This window comes from Fusarium keratoplasticum, chromosome 3 (genome assembly GCF_025433545.1).
Source record: "Fusarium keratoplasticum isolate Fu6.1 chromosome 3, whole genome shotgun sequence".
Classification (NCBI taxonomy): domain Eukaryota; kingdom Fungi; phylum Ascomycota; class Sordariomycetes; order Hypocreales; family Nectriaceae; genus Fusarium; species Fusarium keratoplasticum.
Genome location: NC_070531.1, coordinates 825336 through 845628, shown reverse-complemented (window position 1 = coordinate 845628; position 20293 = coordinate 825336). Strand labels below are relative to the sequence as shown.

At 50.7% G+C, this 20293-nt stretch overlaps 5 protein-coding genes across 5 annotated transcripts; 2 read left to right on the top strand and 3 right to left on the bottom strand.

Annotated features, from left to right (window-relative positions):
* Positions 1-20: 20 nt before the first annotated feature.
* On the bottom strand, positions 21-4689 carry NCS57_00365200 (uncharacterized protein; the record flags this gene model as incomplete). Its single annotated transcript, XM_053053637.1, has 4 exons — positions 21-758; positions 814-1721; positions 1761-3840; positions 3889-4689. 4 exons carry the CDS (start codon positions 4687-4689, stop codon positions 21-23), a joined length of 4527 nt encoding a protein of 1508 aa, XP_052915797.1.
* Positions 4690-6112: 1423 nt separating this feature from the next.
* NCS57_00365100 (Cupin-2 domain-containing protein) lies at positions 6113-6487 on the top strand (the record flags this gene model as incomplete). The annotated part of the gene is made up of 1 exon (XM_053053636.1): positions 6113-6487. The coding sequence occupies one exon, from the start codon at positions 6113-6115 to the stop codon at positions 6485-6487; it is 375 nt and encodes a 124-aa protein (XP_052915796.1).
* A 1451-nt stretch (positions 6488-7938) lies between these two features.
* Positions 7939-9683, top strand: NCS57_00365000 (uncharacterized protein; the record flags this gene model as incomplete). Its single annotated transcript, XM_053053635.1, has 3 exons — positions 7939-8201; positions 8255-9201; positions 9262-9683. The coding sequence occupies 3 exons, from the start codon at positions 7939-7941 to the stop codon at positions 9681-9683; spliced, it is 1632 nt and encodes a 543-aa protein (XP_052915795.1).
* Positions 9684-11898: 2215 nt separating this feature from the next.
* Positions 11899-12789, bottom strand: NCS57_00364900 (DUF1115 domain-containing protein; the record flags this gene model as incomplete). The annotated part of the gene is made up of 1 exon (XM_053053634.1): positions 11899-12789. One exon carries the CDS (start codon positions 12787-12789, stop codon positions 11899-11901), a length of 891 nt encoding a protein of 296 aa, XP_052915794.1.
* Positions 12790-13488: 699 nt separating this feature from the next.
* Positions 13489-14391, bottom strand: NCS57_00364800 (uncharacterized protein; the record flags this gene model as incomplete). The annotated part of the gene is made up of 1 exon (XM_053053633.1): positions 13489-14391. One exon carries the CDS (start codon positions 14389-14391, stop codon positions 13489-13491), a length of 903 nt encoding a protein of 300 aa, XP_052915793.1.
* Positions 14392-20293: the final 5902 nt, after the last annotated feature.

The window sequence follows — 20293 nt, the reverse complement described above, 5'->3', positions numbered from 1 at the left end:
TCCCATGTGTCCTTCCAGCATCACTTCTTAGACCACTTCTTCACTCTGAACAGATAGTACGTGACAATCGCCACCATCATGTTGAACACAATAAAAGCCCACATGATACCGTAGTTGCGCCATCTCTCGGACCAGTATATCCTGGAGCCTGCGAGGTATTGATCTGCGTAGCGGAACGCGCAGTATCGACATTGCTCCGTGGCCGAGGGATTCTGGAGCTGGCCTGGGGCTTGGGATAGGATTGGGTCGAGATACTCCCCGCATGTTTCGCCTGATGGGGGATTAAAGGTTGACGTCTCGGTTGAGGAGCATTCGACTGGCCTGCCGTGGAGCATGGTCGCCACGATACCGGAGATCCAATATGTAAACGGAGAGAGGCGGTACATGAATATCCAAAAGCCAGGAAGCGCACTGGGAGTCTGCAGAACACCGCTGAAAATAGTGCTCATCATGGTAAGAATTGTGACGAGACTGCCTGCTGTCTGCGCATCTGGAAGCGCCGCGATGGTCATCTGTGCAAAGGCGCTGGCGTAGATGAATAGTTCAATGACAAAGAGCAGAACGAGGACTTGTCTGTCGGAGCTCTGGATGCCTACGACGGGGTAGTAGAAGCAGCTCCAGATCAGAACGCCCGTGACGACTTGGTATGGGATCTCGACGATGATGTTGGCGATGATAAAGGCTTTCCATGAGTATGCCTTGCTTGGCCGTTCTCTGACTTCGTAGAGAGCCCGTTGAGTGACAAAGTTTGGGATAATCTAACACAACGAGATTAGCACACGACTCTCCAAAGAGGTCAGCTTGTTGACTTACCTGTTGCACGAGCGTGGTAAAGATGGTAGTCAGTAAGAAAACGGAGAAGATGACATTCTGCATTCCCGCCAGCGAAGTTGACGACTGGAAGAACGAGAAACCGATGAACAAGCCGGCTACGATGCCGAGCATGAACTTGGCAAAGATGTAGGCCGGCATGCGCCAGTACTGTTGGAAGACTCTGTACGAGACGGCCTGCAGCTGGGAAAAGAATGGCATGGCAAACTCTGCCTGCGAGGAAGCTTCGTCTTCTCCTGCTGCTGCTTCATTTTGCTTCTCAGCATGGATCCTGTCGATTTCGGTCTCAACCGCTTGATGTTCTTCGCTGCCCTTCCAGACAGAGTGCCAATCTTCGCCCTTGTTGTTTGTGACGTTGCTGATGACTTCGAGGATGTACTCGGCCGGGTTCTCTTCCTTGTCGCACGCTCGTGCGCCGTGCTGCTGGAAATAGTCCAAAAGTGTCCGAGAGTCCTCGCCAATGTTGCCAAAGTATACCGTTTTCCCTCCTTTGGCGAGGAAGAGAAGACGGTCAAACTGCTGGAAAAGAATGGCACTCGGTTGATGAACCGTACACAACACAGCCTGTCCAGAGTTGGCCAATTTCCTCAAGAAGGAACAGATAGCCCAAGAACTCTGAGAATCGAGGCCACTTGTGGGCTCATCAAGAAACAAAAGCAACTTGGGCTTTGCTGCCAGCTCGACACCAATGGTGAGCAACTTTCGCTGTTCAACGTTCAAGCCCTCGCCTGGAACTCCGACGATGGCATCCGCATAATCTTGCATGTTGAGCATCTTGATGACTTCTTCCACAAAGGCGTACTTTTCCTGCTTGCTGACTGACTTTGGTTGTCTCAGCATAGCGCTGAACCGAAGGCTTTCGCGGACTGTGGCAGTCTGCAAGTGAAGGTCTATCTCATGTCAGCTTGATTTTCATGGAGTCGACGGACATGTCTTGCCTTGTTGCTGTACGTAGCCAGTCTTGCGTTGAAAGCTGGCATCAAAGGGCTTTCCGTTGACCAACATGTCGCCCGTGATGACGCCCATCGTTGTGCGCTGCGCCAAAACATCGAGAAGGGTTGTTTTGCCTGCTCCACTAACACCCATTAGAGCCGTCAAGGTCCCAGGCTTGACCCATCCAGAGACGCCATCTAAGAGTCGACGTTGTCCATCCTTGACTTGGATGTCGTAGACGACGTTGCGCCAGGTGAAGATGTCTTTCTGGGGTTCGATTGCTCCCACATCTCCGCTCGATGAAGCCTCTTTGCCAGCCGGGCGCTGGAGCGATTCTTCATCCTTTGAACTCTCGCTTTTACCGGCTTGGAGATGTGGTGGGATGTGACCTTTTTGGAAAACCAGCGCCTCGGCCGTGCTTGTCGATGCTGAGTTGAGCTCGGTGGCCACGAGGTAAATGACGGTGAACCCAATCAAGAAAGCAAACAGAATACCCAAGTTTCTCCAGACATTCGAGTAGTAATACTCATAGTTGGCGGCGATGAAGGCATCGCCACTGACCGTCCATTCACCCGCCACAGCACCAGGAACTGTACAAATCCAAGAGTCCCCAATGTTTGGCGTATACGGAGGGAATATGCTCGAGCAAGTAAACTGTTGACCGTGGAACTCATTGGCGACGAGAATCTCAAAGGCGTAGTAGATGGGGTTGATCCAGCGAATCCAAGAGAACCAGGGCTTCATCTCTGGGACTGTGATGGTGAAGCCGACGTAGACAACCAGGGCTAGAACCATGACTCCCGAGAGGGCCATGGCCTGCGAGACTGTTTTCGAAATCGCTGCCATTGTCCGGAAGAAGGCGATGAAGACAAAGGTGCATATGTAGGTGATTAGGAAGTATAGAAAGAAGTTTCCTGGTTCGCGTCTGAGGCCTGCGAGAAAGTACAGAACAATGTTGAAGAAGACTGCGGTTACAAATTTAATGGGGATCGCAGCAGCTATACCAGCAGCTCCTTCTGCGAACGGATGGTAGAAGGCAAAGGAGGCGTGCTTTGTCACGATTTCTCTCTGGGCGTACAAGCTTGCAATCTCAGAGATGGCTGTCAAAGCATTGAGAAGGACAGCCATGAACAGCACTGAACCCTTGGCATAGAAACCAACAGTAGCATCCGGCGTACCGTAAAAGATTGATCCGATGATGAGAGCCATGACGAGCTGAGTGACGCAGGCTGTCGCTGTTGCGGAGATGTCGTTCCAGATTCTTTGATATGCTCTCTTGGTGCAGAGTCTCACTTGCATTAGGACGCTGATGGTGTATGGCGATCCTGGTCTGACGTGCTTTGACTGACGGAAGTTCTTCTGTTCTCGGAGTGTTGCAATGCTTTCGCCAGGTCGGTCGACAAGATGGTCAGTCTCGTATTCTTCGATTTCTTTCTGAAGAGACTGAAACTCGGGAGACTGTTTCCAGTAATTTTCGAATTCCTCGGGCGTGCGTGGGACTCTCTCTTCCATTCCAGGCAGGGCGGTTCTCTCACTTGGGTTCGTGACAGATGTGAGGAAATCGCCGGTGGTCTGTCTTGCCGGGCAATGCCATCCTTGTCGCTCAAAGAAGCTCCTAGCCTCGTTTGCTGGGCCAAAGTAAATCTGCCGGCCCTCGTAGAGCACGACGGCTTTGTCAAAGAGATCATAGATGGCCTGGCTCGCCTGATAAATGGCAACAGCGGTAGTCACACCACCGAGGTCGGCCGCCATGCGCAAAGCTTGAACAAACTTGAGAGCAGTAGCAGAGTCGAGACCTCTGGTGCTATTGTCCCAGGCAGAGAATGGAGATCCAGAGAGGATCATCTCGGCAATGCTGACTCGCTTCCTCTCTCCACCGGACACGCCGCGAATAAAGTCGTTTCCCACCTTTGTGTCGGCGGCGTGGCTGAGTCCGTATGTGGCCATGACGACTCGGGAGATGTACTTGCAAAAGTCGTTACGAGACATGCCGTGGATGCGATGCGATGGCGTTCGAACCGAGGCCGCAAACTCGAGGGTCTGGCCGACGGTCAAGTGCGGGAAGTGCCTGTCAACCTATTACTTGTTAGCTTTCCCTGCCTGCAATAAAGGGAATTTAATTACCTCTTGGTTGTAGATGGCCTCTCCCTTGAACTCCTTCTTCATGATCTTTTGCGGGATGCCGTTGTAGTGAATCGTCGAAGTCTCGGCAATGCTCAGGCCGTGAAGCTCGCCGCAAAGCGTCTTGAGCAAGGTACTGCATCCAGATCCAGGTCTACCGAGGACAATCAAGAGTTCTCCGCTCTTTACGAGTCCATCGAAGCTCCGGAGGATGTGTTTTGGCTCCTTCTTTCCGAAGCTGAACAGCTCGCCCAGTCGGAGGGGTGCCATCAACATGGACAACACAGTCTCTTGGACTTGCAATGCGGCTCCTGTACCAGACACATTGAGGTTTTTCCAGACCACACCCGTCTTCTTTGCTGTGATGCCTTGGTTTCTGAGAGTTTGCACAAAGTTCTGCAACCATTCGTATATGTCGAATTGACTGCTGGTTGGATCGAGTGCGGGTGCATTCTCATCTTCAGTCACGAGGGTGTGGACGCGGGACGGTTCGCCAGTGGCGATGGAGTAGCGACGTGAAAGAGCTGTCGCGATACGGACGAGTTCGTTACGGTCGGCAGTATCGAGAGCGACGAGGGTTGTTTGACGCTTGAGAAGTCTGGGACGCGCTGGGTGCTTGCGATGGCCAACTTCGTCTGGGGGGAAGCTCCCGTTGCTCCCGGATCCATCGTTGGAGGATGTCGACTGGCCATTTCCTGAGGATTCCGAGTCGTGCCGCCGGGGAAATTCCTCAACCTCTGGCCTTCCAGTGTTGGAGCTCACTGATTGAATGGCATCATCCTCTTGCAACTCAGACTGCGCCATGATGAAGGTATGAGAATTGAGTGATCAATTGATGACCCGCAAGCGCATGAAGCATCGCTCAGCTGCCCAAGGAAAAGGGAGAATCACTCGAGGGGCGATCACGCAGAAGTACTCTCCAAAGGGTCCAATGTCTCACACCAATACGAGCCTCGGCAACTCTGTCAACAGCCATGGACAAAACAAACTTTCTGATCGTTTTGTGGAGAAAAGAGGGTAATGCTTGCGGCGCGCTCCATACCCAAAACAACAAAGGCTTTCGAGGTGGAAGGGCCGCTAAAGGTGACTGGTATGGAACTCACTGCGGCAACCAAGCGGATGTGATTGCAATGTCTTCAGCGGAAGCCTCCAATTCGCCGAGATGGGGCCAACCCAGCACCATGAGATTTTGGCGTGAAGTCATTGTGACAGGTGACTACGGTCGCGTCGAGGTGCGCGGCATTCGGGGCTGTCAGAACCCTCGTAAGGGTATCTCCGTTTGGTTGTGCGAGTGTGCCTCGAGTGACGAAGCTCCAAGCCACTCAGTGATGGGTGGTTGAATGCGATTGGCGTGTTGGACTAGGCTTAAATAACCTCTCGAATCGTTGACCTGAATCGATGGGAGGGTTGCAGTGCGCTGTCAATGATGCCCGAATGCTCCGGTGCCTGAATATCATTTGTACTGTGCAGGGATGGAGCTTCTATATTCAGGCAGGATGTCTTTGTACAGCAAGGGTTCAAAGCACAGTCTCTCCCAGACCTAAATGGCTTCTCAGAGTGCGGAGGACGAATTGAGCCATCTTGGAGTCGAGTCAGGAGCTGCAGAGCGCTATCAGATAGCTCCAGAACGGGTGGGCCTTGAGGGGGCTTATCGTCATTAGAGGGAGTCCCAACGTTGGCTGAACTGACTTGCCGTGGCGTTTTGTGGGGAGCTGTTGAGGATGACGGCCTCGGATGGTTTCCATTCACATGTTGTGAGGGTGTGAAGTGAAGTTGCTACCCTGTAGTTCTGCGAAGGGTGAGGGCGGAGGTCACGGGTTCGAGTCGCAAAGCTTGCAGATTCTTGAAGGTCGTGGGTTCGAATCGCGAAGATTACTAGTGCGAAGACCTTGGGTTCGAATCCTGGTGTGGCCACCACGGCTTCGACAAAAAGAAAACAAAAAATACCGCCGAACTTCAATCATGATGTGAATGTCGATGCAAGAGGTCCTAATAACATCCAGGCCAGTAAAAAGGGTGGGATTACTCATGGGTGAATGGGGCTCTCCACCAACGACATCGTCAGCGCGCGCCCTTGCGCCTTGCCAATGACATTCACGAAGATGACCCACATGCTTGCTCTCATATAAGAACTTCAAAGAGATACGACTTGAAGCAATTCAATATTGCATCACCTTTCAAGCTCTCTCATTTCTCATTTATCATTTCATCTCAATCAAAAAGAACAATGTTGCAAGCAACTTCCGTCCCAGGTGTCCTTGCCTCCTTCACCGAAAAATGGTCACCTCGCCTCGTCGCCGCCATCAACGACCACCACGTCAAAGTTGCCAAGATTGACGGCGAATTCATCTGGCATTCACATCCCGACTCAGAAGAGGTCTTTTACCTCCTATCTGGAAAGCTCAAGATGGAAATTGAGGGTCAAGATCCCGTGGTTATGAACGAAGGAGATATGTTTGTGGTGCCAAAGGGTGTTCAGCATCGGCCTGTTGCCGAGAATGCGACAATTATGATGATTGAGCATGAGAGCACGGTGAATACGGGGGATCAGACAGATTCTGAGAGGACGAAGCAGGTGCAAGATGCGAGGGCGGATAGCTGAGGTTGTGCACGGTTGTTTACTGGGCGCTCATGCTCACTCGAGCATTGTAATACCATCGGGTTCACAATCGGGGTGCGACGGGACGTTCCGGAGAGAAGAGATAATTTCCTGGCACGGCAAAGTTGTTTCTCTAGGCCAGATAATACCAGTTTGTGCTTATCATGCCGCTAAAAACAACTGCTACACCATGATCGAGGGCATGGCGATATCTTTGCGCATCACGTTTGACAACATGCCAACCACGAGAGAAGAGAAAAAAAAGAGAGAGCAATCGCACTCTCATATCATGAGCATTCCAATAAAAATACCAAAAAAATGCAAAAAAGTTGTCCGAAGACGTCTCCACTAGCACCTGTCTCGCCTACTGGAAAAGCCTGAAGGGTCATCGAGAGGCCGGGCAAGGGCTTAAGCCGCTACGCCAACGGACTGGGCCTGTTGGTGACAGCAGGCTGCGAACATTTGAGCTATAGACCTATGCCTGGGTTGTCATCGTGACGCTTTGCAGGTGGTTGACAGTGCAAACGGCCGTCGCGAGCTGCCGGGCGAAGCGCCAGCGCGGGGAGCCAATTACGTGGCTCCACTGTATGAGGAAGCACGCGAGAGCCTGTAAATGACTAGAAAAGGGGGTTTTCAAGGCATTGACGCTGTGTTGGGAGTGATGGTTTGCTTTTTGAAAGATCTGAGTGTTTTTCAAGGAGAGGAAGTAGACGAACTCAGATGTGTGGAAGGGGTTCCTCTTGGCTGTTGTTAGCCGGACTTTTATTGATCCAGCCAATCAATGAGCCCCAACGCCCATCCTCGCGATTGGCCAGGGTTCGCCCAGCAATTGCATCCTCTTCATCTTCACACTTCCATCAATCCCACCAGGTCTCGCAAATTCAGGAGATGGATAAAGCTGACTGGACGTATATATACTCTCTGGGATCTTTCCCCAACCAGGGTTCTTTGCTAACTGTCGATTTCGGAGCTGGGGCCTTCAGTGGACCGGATCATCATTGACTGCCCGATCCCACCCCCCGAGGGGCCAAGCTCAGGACAAAATACCTTGCTGTCTTTGGGATTTTCACCCAAACGCCGGAAGTGAATACTAAGCCCCGATCTAAAGAGTGACCGTAGTAGGATATTCTCAAGTTAGGAATTGACTACAAAGGCATACTCCATGCCTCGAGGACCAGCCTGTTAACCATATGACATCACATCGAGGACCGTGAGTGGCCAATGCATCCTTGACAACCAAGGATCTTGAAGCACTAGAGATGCATCTTACACATAGCTCCGGCTGCCCCCGTTTCGTATTACGGCTTACTCCTCTCCAAATGGCTTAGTCTAGCTGACGATGACTGCTACGACGCAAGTGGATATCGCGTGATGTCGACGGGGACACCGCAACTTTATCAATCAACATTTCGGATTAGACAATCAGCAGGCACTATCTCGGACATTAACTTAACATGGGCGATTATTCTGTACGAGAAGAAAGCTATCGCATCTTGCGTGAGTGTCTGCTCGGAGACTCGCGGCTTGCCTTGCCACCCTCTTTCGCGGAAGCGGCGGAAAAGATTACTTTCACTGGCGACGATCCGAAGCCTTTTGTTCCTACGCCGTGCAAGATAACCGAGTCTGCGTCTTCGCTGACAGCTCTCGTTGCGGCTGCAGCTAGTGCTATAGCAGCGGATCGATATGGAATTGACTATCAGAATATCGAGGTTAATACGTGAGTTTACGGTGTGGAAAGCGAGATAAGATACCTTGCTGACGGTGTTAAAGTGACCTTGCAACACTCTTTTTAGAGTCGGTCATGCTTCCAACCATCAACGGCAAAATGTTTCTTCAGAACCCCCAGCTGATGGCGGAAATCAAGAAAGGAGATTTATACGACAACCAGAAGCCTATCCACCAGCAATCCACCAACGTCTACAAGACCAAAGACGGTCGTTTCTATCATCTTCATGGATCTATGAACGCAGGCCCAACGATGGAAATGCTTGGTGTCCAAGAGCAGGATGTTTCCAGAGAGGAAGCCATTGAGATTTACGCCGACAAGGTGGCACAGTATAATGCAGAGGTCCTTGAGAAGCAGGCCAATGACAAGTTTAAACAAGCTGGCGTAACTTGTCTCACCCCGGAAGAGTTCTTTGAAACGGAGCAGGGCAAGATCATAGGCGCTGAGCCGCTATGGAATACCAGGTCCGTTCCTGCACCGAAGAGCCGGTGGCCAGCAAATGAGAGCGAGGGCCCAGAAGCATCGGGTTTCAAGCCACTTGCCGGTATTCGCGTCATCGACTTCTCGCGAGTTATCGCTGCGCCCGTCATCTCCAAGATCCTTGCTGTCCTTGGTGCGGATGTCATCAAGGTGACAACCAAAGACCTTCCCGACATCTCACCATTGTGGGTGGACCTCAGCACTGGGAAACGAGACACCGATATCAATCTAAAGAGCCAGGAGGGGAAGAGGGCCTTTTCTGAGCTTCTGAAAGGTGCTGATGTGTTGGTTGATGGATATCGCCCTGGAGCGTTGGCGCGCCTTGGTTTTGACTCTGAAAGTCTCCGCAAGGTGAATGATAGACTGATCTATGTGCGGGAGAATTGCTACGGATTTAAAGGACCTTTGAGTCATCGATCCGGCTGGCAGCAGATCAGTGACTGCCTTGTTGGCATCTCCTGGCTACAGGGTCGATTCCTCGGTCTCAATGAGCCGGTCGTTCCGCTTTTGCGTAAGTACTGTCGTTACATCAAGCGAGAATGTGGCAAAAAGAGCTAACGCGGTACTGTAGCAAACTCGGACTATCAAACTGGGATTGTTGGTGCAATTGCAATCCTCCAAGCTCTACTACAGCGCACAAAGGACGATGCCACCTTTGACATCGACGTCAGTTTGACACAGTATAACATCTGGTATTATAGACTTGGTCAATACGACGAAGTGCAGGCAAAGGAGCTCCTGGAGCGCAACGAAGGCTTCTCGGCTCACCACACCGACGACATGCAGGTCTTGTTGTTCAAGACGCATGCTGCGATGCACAAGGCGAGGCCGGATCTTCTGAAGCATCCTGAGTATTTTTGGAATATGTCTGGGAAGGAGTGGGGTCTTGAGGATGATATTACAATCTTGGCGCCTGCATTCAAGTTTGAAAAGTCGAAACTGGGATATGCTATGCCTTCGGGGTCGAGAGGAAGATCTAAGGCTGAGTGGTAGATTCTTAGCTGCCCTCGTAGAGTAACACCTGAAATCTCGGTGCCACTTAGTCATGAAATATATCAGCGCAGCTACCTGTCTCCCCTTTGTGTAAGCTTCTCTTGAAAGGCCACCTTGACAGGATCGGCGCCAAGGAGCCGAGGGCAAAGACAAGGCGAAAAGAGGAATCATGACTGATCGTCCCAATAATTATACGCGCCGGCGGCCTAAATCTCCATATGAAGACACGGCAGCTGAAGAGGCATCTATGCCAAGAGTGATAGGCAGTCCTTTTGATGTACGTGTTATAAGGGTTGTGTTAATCATATCCTTTTCGGGTGAGACATGAGCGGGAGAGCTATGGAAGCTTGTCTCAGGGCGGAAGTCGCCCCCAATGAGATGATCAACGGGGACTAAATGTGCTCATACGTCGGGGCATCGGGCCCTCTCCTCCTTTAGACGGAGAGGAGGTCTAGTTTTAGCAGCATCCCATTGGTCTTAAGTGTCCAATCACATGGTTACGCACAAGACACTTTGCTCTAATGCAAGTAAGCCCCGACAGAAAACGCCAAGCCAAGGGCCGTGGACGAGAAGACTCCTCGCCAACCTTGTAAGCATCGTCCTCGGGGCCTCGGGACGGCAAGATCGAGATGCCAAGTGCTGAAGGACGGAACCTATGTCATTTTCCCGCGCACATTGAACATAAATCCACCTGCTCCATCATGTGTTCCATATACCACGAATAGTTGTGATGTGAGGTGAGATATTAAGACCCTGTGGCGTCTCACAGCTGCGCCTCGCTCACTTGTGCCGATCCCGCCCTCCCTGCAGAGAGAAGGTGAAGGATCGTTTAGGGTACTAATGGAATTTTGGATAAGTGCCCCGCAAATTCCGTACCGGAGAGCTGAACTGTGGGTTACCATGGAACGATCTCCCGAGATCTTGTAGCTCCATAAGATGAAGTTCAGATGAAGCAATCAGCCACCGGTGTGCAACTAGGTCTGATACTAACCGCGTGTTAGGTAGTATTCTTTCTAGTACTGCTGGATCCTGAAGAGCAGATCCTGTGAACCAAAAACGAATCAATCTGGGGCTGAATCCTTGGGACTCATCTGGACCTGGGATGAGTAAATCCTTGGACACTATTATTAGATGATGCGGTGTTTTAGGTTTGAACAGATAAGGAAGCTGATGTAATTGTTGCTGTAATCATTGCATCCACAATGGATCGCCGCCTTATTTTCCCATTGACGGATGCTCTCATCGCGGACGCCGTATAGTGCCTAATGTGGAATGTGAGGTGAGAATATTTCTTACAAAGGTCGGCCCGAATCGTCTCATCTATGCAGGCGAATATCCTCCCTTATGAATACACGGTACGGTGTATCCCCACTGAGAGATCAGGTCAACAAAGGAAACAACAGGAGGCAAGAGGGAGGAGGCTGTACAGTATAAATTCGACCATCTGGCCATCATTCTTACATCACCATCACCCAACAAGCTCACCTCGAACATCAATCCTCCCAACTATCACCACACTCAAGGCCCTTTCATCAAAAAACCATCCAATTCATCAACATGAAGTTCTCCGCTGTCGCTCTCCTCACCCTCGCCCACGGCATCCTTGCCATGCCCAAGATCTCTGACAAGACCAACGAGATGGCCAAGAGGAGTGCACAGACCGACAACCAGGACATTTGCTTGCGGATTTGTTATTTTGAGGAGGCCCAGTGCGCTGAGGGCTGGGTAAGTAACATATCCAAAACCATCTTGGCATTGAACTGTGCTAACATTATCACAGTACGCGAGCCAGCAGGTACGACGATCTCATGTATTCGTGACAGGTGAATTTGCTAACATTGTGACAGGGCGAGTGCTGGACTTGCTGCCGTAGTACCGTTGAGGAGAAGTAGATGGAAGCTTTTAGTATTTGAGGATACTGGCTGCTGTGCGGATAGGCGGTGATCTTTGCTTCAACGCTCAGTCTTCACGTTGTGGTGCTGGGAGGGCTGGGCACGTATACCCAACGTTCTATCGACCAGCATGTTTCATTCACTCCCTCTTTCTAGCCCCCAGATATTGGCCACTGGGTAGTTCTTGAATACGAGATTCAATCCTTCTCTCGAACATTGAGACCATTTCGTCGCGAGACACTGACCTGGGATATCTTTATGAGATGACTGTGTTGCCGTACTACAAGGTCTTGGTTGGTCAACCAACCTCCCGTTATACTTTGCTACATGACCACCTTTGCAAATGCTTCACCAACTCCCCTCTCGTTTAGCCAGGCCTCAATAGCCCTCATGTCACTGCGGTTCGCCCTCTCTCCTCTCTTTTCCCCAACCGTATCCGTAATCTCCTGCATGTCGACAAACGCTCGCTTCACATCTGGGCCATCTTCTCGATAACGCTCGCTGACCTTTTTGTGATGTGCTGGAATATCACCCCAACTCTCCGTCTTGATGAACTTCATAAAGTCGTCGATGGCTTGGGAACCGCCTTCGAGGCATAGAATACCGGGCTTTCCGGCGAGAAGGAACCCGGTGAGGCCGTATGTGGGAGCGTAATTGACGAGGTCGTCTCGCTTCGCTCGCGTGCTGATTGAGGGGAAGTAAAACCATACGCGAACTGCTGACTTGTCCGCATTTAGTGTATCATCGTTTGCTTGCGTTTGTGATGCCAAATGCTGAGACGCTGCGTCCTTGACGTATTCAATGACGGTCAATATGTCTTCGTTGGGGATCTCGGCAGTCAGACCAGCGACTTCGCCCTTGCTCATCCAATCTGGTTGTTGTATCCTTGTTTTCACTGGCGGTGGTTCGTCTGCAGTGCCCTCTCCTTGATCAACCAGAGGCACGGACAAGTGTAGTTGCAGAGATTTTGCCCGACTCTCTTCATCGGAAACTTCAAGAGTGAGAAGCATGTTTATGCTTGGCTGAGTGATTTTAGGCATGTCCCCATCGTTCTCGCACCAATCTCGTAGCGTTTCAAGCAGGGTTGAGGATGAGGCATCGATCGATATAGCGTTGTCCGATTCGTACATGGCCGTCAGGAGATCAATCTGACCCAGTTGCAGGACCATGAGATCCTTGGGTAAGATCCCTTGGTCATTTCCTTCGGCTGACATGATTGGTCTGTGTGCAATCAACTCCAGGGATAGGTTCTAGGGGGGAAGACGAGATAGAGAGGTTTGGACCAAGTTCTTTGTTGGTGTAATGAATCTCACAATTGGCTCAAAAGTGAGAAAAAAAGAGACCGTCACGTGATAGAAGAGGTGGTAGGCGACGACATTTCAACAAGGCTTAAGACCTTGGATTCTCATTTATTTACACACATTTAAGCTTATTATACTTGTCCTGTTATGGAATTAATTAGAGCACAAATGTACTAGAGAGTTATCATATCTAAGCCTGAAATTTGCTGTGGCTTCGCTTGATATGCGTCACCCTTCGTTCCTCTGGACAATCTTTCACACCGTCTTGAGGCAGTGGCATAAATTCACTTCTGAGGAGGGTAGTAAAGGAGGATCCTATGTTAAATATCATCGAAAGAAAGACTCCAGGTCCACGAGTTCTATCATCATCATAGAACCAAGGAGGCGAAAGAAATGAAGAAGACATGTCCCAACATGTTCATCGTACACGAAGACAGGATAAGTGAGTCTGGTGGCGTCTTTTGATGCTTGGATTATGCTACCTGGTTTCGGTCGTGCAGTTCTTATCGCCTGTTCCACACATGAAGCTATTTGTACTTCATTGGCAGACTAGGGAGCGAAGTTTGCGACTGCCCACTATTCTTTCTTGACATTTCTTTGTTTCTTTTCTGTTCATGTGTCTTCATTTTTTAAAGCGTTTGTCAATTTGGATAGCCATCTAGCCCAATATGACCCCAAATGCTCAGCGATGGCTTCAATCAGATTTCGACCAGCTGACCCATATGCCCAAAAGTCGGACTCCTGATGTAGTAACCAGGCCCAATGCGCCAGTATAATCAGAGCTTCTGGGCTTCTCTGCCTTAGCAGATCAGGATATCCAGACGGGACCTCATGAGCCCAGTTCAAAAGAATGTATGTTGAGCTTGGCTTCCCCATGCGCATGCTCTGATCACATAACTGTCGAAGAGACTGCACTGCCTTCAGGCAGGTGCTGTAGGGGCCAGAGCAAAGCCTCCCATGGGAGCTGGTGATTAAGTCCTCGAGCTGGTTGCAGTCAACCACGCTGCTGTGAGCCCCGGGCTCTGGGGTTGTCTCAGGTTGGCACTGCGCGGTGATGAATATCCCCATCAGTTCGGCCATTGGCCTCATTTCAGAGTTACCGATGATGTCCCACTTCTGACTAGAAACTGCGCGCACTCCGCGGTGAACCTCTAGGAACTGTATAAATCCATCGATATGTTCGCTAAAGTAGCCCTTTTTGCATGCCGCGTTATACAGCGTATGCATCCCTATCATGAGGGAAAAGCAGAATAGCGCTGTGCAGTTTTCATCTCGAATGTCTGTTATAGCCGTATGGAAGCCGGCCAGCGAACGTGTCTGCAGCTCAGTCGCCTGGAGGAGATATGCCGTCTTGAGGGCAGGGTTATGCTGCAGGCTGCTCAGGTGCATGGCAGAAAAGGCCAAGAGCTCGTCCATAAAAAACGGTAGCGAGATTGCCCATTTAAGTCTAAAATCCCAGTGTTGCGAGATGCCCATGATTCCTGCGAGTGTCGTGACTTCAGGTAGCTTGTGCATGACGGTTTCGAGGTGATGAAGGAGTATCAGGTGGCGTGTATCATATGATTCCCTCCCGGGCTGTGGCGAGAGAAAGCAGGCGCTTATGCTATCGCTGACTGCCACTGCCGCTGTAGGGGACAGTCCGGCAGTAGGCCCCTCAGAGGGCAATGAGGCTGCACTAGGGGAGACTGTCGAGGGGGCCGGGGCTCCAGTGGGCGAGACTACAGACACGGGCACGGAGGGATGGGGAATGGCCGTCATGGGTTCTCTCGGTGTTGCGAGAGGCCCGGTTGGCATCAAGTCCTGGAAAGAGCACCGCCGGCTAGCCGTGCTGCATCGAAGGCAGCTGGGGCGGCCCTCGTCGCACTTGGCATGGCGTTGTTTGCACTGCCTGCATCCTAGGCGAGATTTGCGGTGAGTCTTTCGTTTACGATCAAGTCGCATCGTATACGCTGTGCATTGGGCTTCGTAGGGAGCTTCTGATCTCGGGAGTTGATGGACCAAGGACAAGGGGCCATATACGGCCACGACCGTATTGACGGTATCAGTGCGGGTCCTATTCGTCACATTGGACGCTAAAATGCCAACCCCGCAGTTGGATCTAAATGGATCTTGATGCACGCAAACTTGGGAGACCCCGAGCCCGACGAGGACGCTAGTTCGCCCGGGCACGGGGTGTTGATGATGGTCAAGGAATATTTAATGCCAACACTGCCTGTGTTTTCCTATTTATTAGTTATTCAGAACCGCCGTTATTGGTGTCAAAATAAACTTTATTTTACTCTTTACCTTCTCTCTACTTTTAGCATCCTACTCGACGCCGCCATGTCTAACCTGCCTGACAATCTTGTTCAGGCATTGATAAGACTTGCCGACCCCAATGCTGATATCGTCGCCAAACGAAAGGCACTGTCAGAGGCTGAGCACTTGGGTCTCGATGCTCTCCGCCCTATCCCCTCGGACTTCGAAGAGTCCTGGGTAGATATCAAGCTGGCGGATGGATGGGTCTCAAAGACGCTCGTCATCAAACCCAAAGACACCTCGTCCAAGCCGTGTCCTCTTATCGTTCTCTTCCACGGTGGCGGCTATATTATGGGAGACCCCATCAGTGTTTTCCGGCCAGGCATCGACTGGGCCAAGGCCTATGGGGCTGTGGTTGTCTTGCCCAGCTACAAACTCGCTCCTGAGGATCCCTTCCCAGGTGCAATGCATGGTTCCTGGGAAGTCCTATTCCACCTGTCAAAGCTTGCGGAGAACGACTTCGGGGCAAAGATCGACGGCCCCGGTGGAGGCTTCGTTATAGGCGGCTTCAGCGCTGGCGGAGGCGTCAGCTCGACTATGTTGGGAATCCATGTCTTTGGCGACGGTGGACGTGACTACGAGAAGCTGGCCAAGCCGCTCACGGGTGCTTTTATCAACACGCCCGTTATCGCCATCGCAGATATCATTCCTGAAAAGTACAAGGAGCTGTGGAAGTCGAGAGAAGAAAATGCTGTTTCCGAGGGCATCACGACCGAGGGTATTAACCAATTCCTCCAAGAGTTCAGCCCGGATTACCACTCGCCATGGTTTTCTCCCTTGAATGCCATTGCGCAATGCGAGGATGCTAACAAGGCTGCGGCGTCTTGCCCTCGAGTGTATATCCAGACTGGCCACTTTGACCCATTGCGGGACGATGGCATTGTTCTGGGTAGATTACTCTCCGATCTTGGGGTTGAAGTCAGGGAGGACTGCTTCTCTGAGGATGGTCATGTGGGCTGGACAACGATTGGAATTAGTGCCAAGACTCCGGGTGTGCCTGAGTGTACGATGAGTGGCATAGGCTGGCTTTTGGGGAAATAGATATGCCAGTATTCACTGTCAGATACTCAAGACAAGATATTTGAATAGTATTCCCACGTAACTCAGAGACGAAACTCAAGCGTACTAAAATCTAGTTTCGTTTCTAAAGCTGAGCCGCCGCTGAGCTCGGGCTGAGGGGGTTGAAGCTTGGGACACGTTTAGGGTTCCAGAAACCGCTCTAGATTCGTGTCCCGTTTTTAGGACCTTAAAATACGTCACACCTTATATGAGATGGGTTTTAGCCTAAAATTTGGGCTAGTAAGTAACATCCCAGTATATGCTCTATCCTAGCTTATTCTATCCCAGGCTATCTGATATCTTATAATATTCGGCCCCAGGATATTTAATATCCTATGACATTCAGTAGCCCGGGACGTTTAATAACCCAGGGCACCTAATAACCTAGTGTATTTTATCCTAGGATGAAATATGTCCCAGTACGTTACGTCCCGTTCTAGGATATGCCCCGGGATACTTGTTTGTTTATATTATTCATTAGCCATCCCAGCCGCCCTTGTAGCGGCTATGCAGCGGATGATTATAAATGCAGGCGCACCCGATTTTTACTTCTAGAAAACGGGTCTCTCCGTTAAATGTTCTGGTCCTGGGGGCTATTTCTCCACGACACTGCTTCGCCATCAACCTGAATAAGGATTCCGTCCATTAATAATCTTTCGATCTGTTCTATGTCCGTGTGCTTGTTAGGCCTTTCCTGGCCCTCTTCTATTTCTATACACTAGATATCGCTCTTTAATGTTACGAGTATTTAAGGACTACGGACGGGACTGCTCGGAATTATCCACTTTAGGGATTATTTTCGCTGCTTATACTGTTATGGTTGAACAATAGAGTGTGCGTTTGACGTTCACATATGGTTGCTTGCCTGCATATATTCGGTATCCACACCACCTGCGGTCCGCAGGCACTGGTCGGTGTCGACCTTGTTGATGGCATGAAGGTAGGCACGGAGGCTGCTTTTGCCCGTGCGCATATATGCCCCCTGGTATATGTGTCAAGTACTACATTATCGGGCTTCACCCAGAGTCTGAAGAGCTCCCTGCTGTGCTTGCCTGTCTCCCAGGGTGTCTCCCATTCGGTCCTCATCGTATGACAGATGATGAATTGGTGGTTACCAGTAGGAGCCGTGGGGACTCTGGTTCTAGTGGTGGTGTGGCGAGTGTGTGTCTGTCGGGGTTGACGCCGGCGGCCTCTTTCGCCGCCCGGTCTGCCGCCTCTTTGCCTAGCACTCCGACATGTCCTAGGATCTATCTAATAATGGTTTAATGGGGCCGACCTCGGGACCGACTTATAGAAATATCCATATTAAGCGAAATCGCTTTCTAGAGGCTAGATGACAGCTCTGACTAGATTAATAATAAGTAATTTACCTTCTATAAAGAGCACTTATAATATCTAATTTATTAAAGGTACCGACCTGGCCCATTGAAATCAGTTTCCGTTTCTTTAATGGTTAGGAAATCCATAGTTGCTTATCACTAAGCGATAGAGGGTCTATAACGTTTTTTCAAGCCATCGCAAATAGAAGTCGATAGAGTATTTAGAACTCCCATTTATTACGACATTTGCCTACCTACTTACAAAATAAGAACATGAACTGCAGCTTCTCGGCACAGGTCGAGGCAGCAAGCTATGCATGCATTCTTTCTTAAAACGACCGGCACGCTCGTGCAAGCGAGAGAAAAGCAGCGGAGATCATTTGCATAGCCAACAGGAATGATATCAACGTGAGAAGAGGAATTGCAAGCCTCTTGGTGAGCATCTAGAGGGCTATTGTACGAGCAAAATCGATCCGTAGGAGTTATTCCGGCGTGGCCATCATGTGGGCATCGCTCGAGCAGAAGAGTTTTCTCCAAATTAAAAAGGAGGTCCATAGGGTGCATAGTTACCGACGAGAGATAGCCAGTTCGGGAACGCACCGAAAGTATGACGGAGAGCTCGCGGTTGTCCTGGACTCCCACTTTCCAGAAAACCTCCAAATTCGGGAAAGCATTCAAGGGCACCGATACTTGCGTAGGGCAGGAGGGGTTTAGGCTAAGGAGCTCGTCTGGTGAAAAATCCCCGTCCTTTGCGATCGCTGTTTGGTAGGTCTCTCCTTGATAACTGAGGACGCCTTGATAGGATGTGAGTTCCATGTAGCCTTGTCTCTCAATGTTGAATGTGTCGAATAAGCTGGGGTAGATTACTTGGCCGTTGCCAGATGTCAAAACTGTGTTGCCATCCTCATCTTCGGCACCGACTTTATGGCCTACCATGGCCCTCGCCCAATCTAGGAGGTTCATTGCGTAAGAGAGCCCAAAGCCTGTAACAGGAAAGTTTGCATTTCCAGTTTTGGCCAGGCGGAAAATGTGTCGTTCCAGTTGGTTACTCGATTCGCGTTCGTGTGATAATTTGATAAGTAAGGGCTGAGGGGAACGAAACAGTGACAAGACAAAGATGTCGATGGTAATGAATGATATGAGCTCAAAGAATTCATCTTTTCGGCAAACAGTTCTTCGTTGGCTTGCATGGCCTTCCATTTTTCCACGGCATTGAGAACACGGGCAGGTCTGGCTCAAGGAAGCCAGGTATCGAGAAACCAAAGGAAGGTCGGCAATCAGCATGTGGTCGCTGAGGGTAGCGAATTTCGGCGTTCTGGCTGGAGCTAGGAGTTTGGAGTACACATATGCTATCTTGCGTATATTTGGCAGCGGGTCGAGAGTGCAACCGCTAATAGAAGCATCTGTTCCGCCGTGTAATGGTGAATGATGCAATTGCTGGCTTGGGAGCTCCAACTCAGACCATTTCAGCATGCCCAGAGCTTGGGGAATTACGAACTCCAGTGCTTCGTGTAGGGCTCTGAGCGACTTGTCTCTAAGCCCGAATGACTCCTGGAGCCATTCGCCGTATTTCTCAATAGTGGCCATTCCAGAGAACGCCCTAAGAGAAGGCGGTGCGATAAGCTGATCGAGATTGTCGAAGCTGTCATGGATGGTGATTTCGAGCCCCTTCTGAAAATCTTCTGGGGTTGTTGGGATGACAAGTGTAATCACGGAGCCGGGTTGCTTGAGAAGTTGTTGGTTGTCCTCCATGCGTATGGATGGTGGTAACCCCAAGCACCACTTTATGAATGCGGCCACCCAAGCAGCAGCAGCGCCGGCCTTGATTGTTGCCCCCGTGATCGTAGACTCGCCCATACGGGCCACCAGCCGGAAGACATCCACCAATTTTACCACCATTTCCGGGGAAGGAGCCGACTTGAAAATGAAATTCGACCAGTCGCCAGATTGCCCCTCATCTGTAAGAACGTAAGGCATGGCTTCTTTCTGCAGTATGATTTGCCATCCAACAACAGATTCGGAGAATCCACCCCGATAGCACCTAGGCTGGAGGCTGGCAAGCAAATCCCTCAGTTGTCTCACTGTTGGAAGCGGCGTCGGGTTAGATGCCGAGCTTCTCAGCATGATGCTCAAGGTCTTGGCGCCGTCGAATAGGTCGAAGGAAGTGGCGAGTGCTGCGGCTAGTCCTAGGAAACGCACTCCTGCCATGCTCTTGCCGAGCTGAGTCGCAGAGTCGTTGGGGGAGTATCCCACGGCTGCCTTCAAGAACAGTATGGTGGCCGGCTGTGGCGTCGGGACAATAGCACTCTCAACCTTGTGAGCTGTCTCATCACATATAGCAAGGGTATTCCCAAATTGTTCGCAGGCAACTATTGCCAGGGCCTGAACATTGTCACTTGCTGCCGCTGCCAGAACTCCGGTAATCGTTGTCAGGAATGTCCGTGAGGTTTCGTTAATGCCCCATTGGGCTTGAACAGGTGAGAGCGACATTTTGGCGCATGACGCCTTGGATAGGTCAAACCTTGGATGAGACCCTGGTGCCGCTGCCTTGATTGTTGAGAAGCAGAATCTCAGATGTCAAAATCGTGCCTGATCCCCAGCCCGATTTCTTCGCATCCTCCCTCTCCCCGTTTTACCCCGCCGCGCCGAGCCGAGCCGCGCGTCAAAGCATTCATGAATGTGATTCGTTGTCCTTGGATGACGCCACTCAACCTCTAGTTGCACGCCAATCCAGAGCAGAC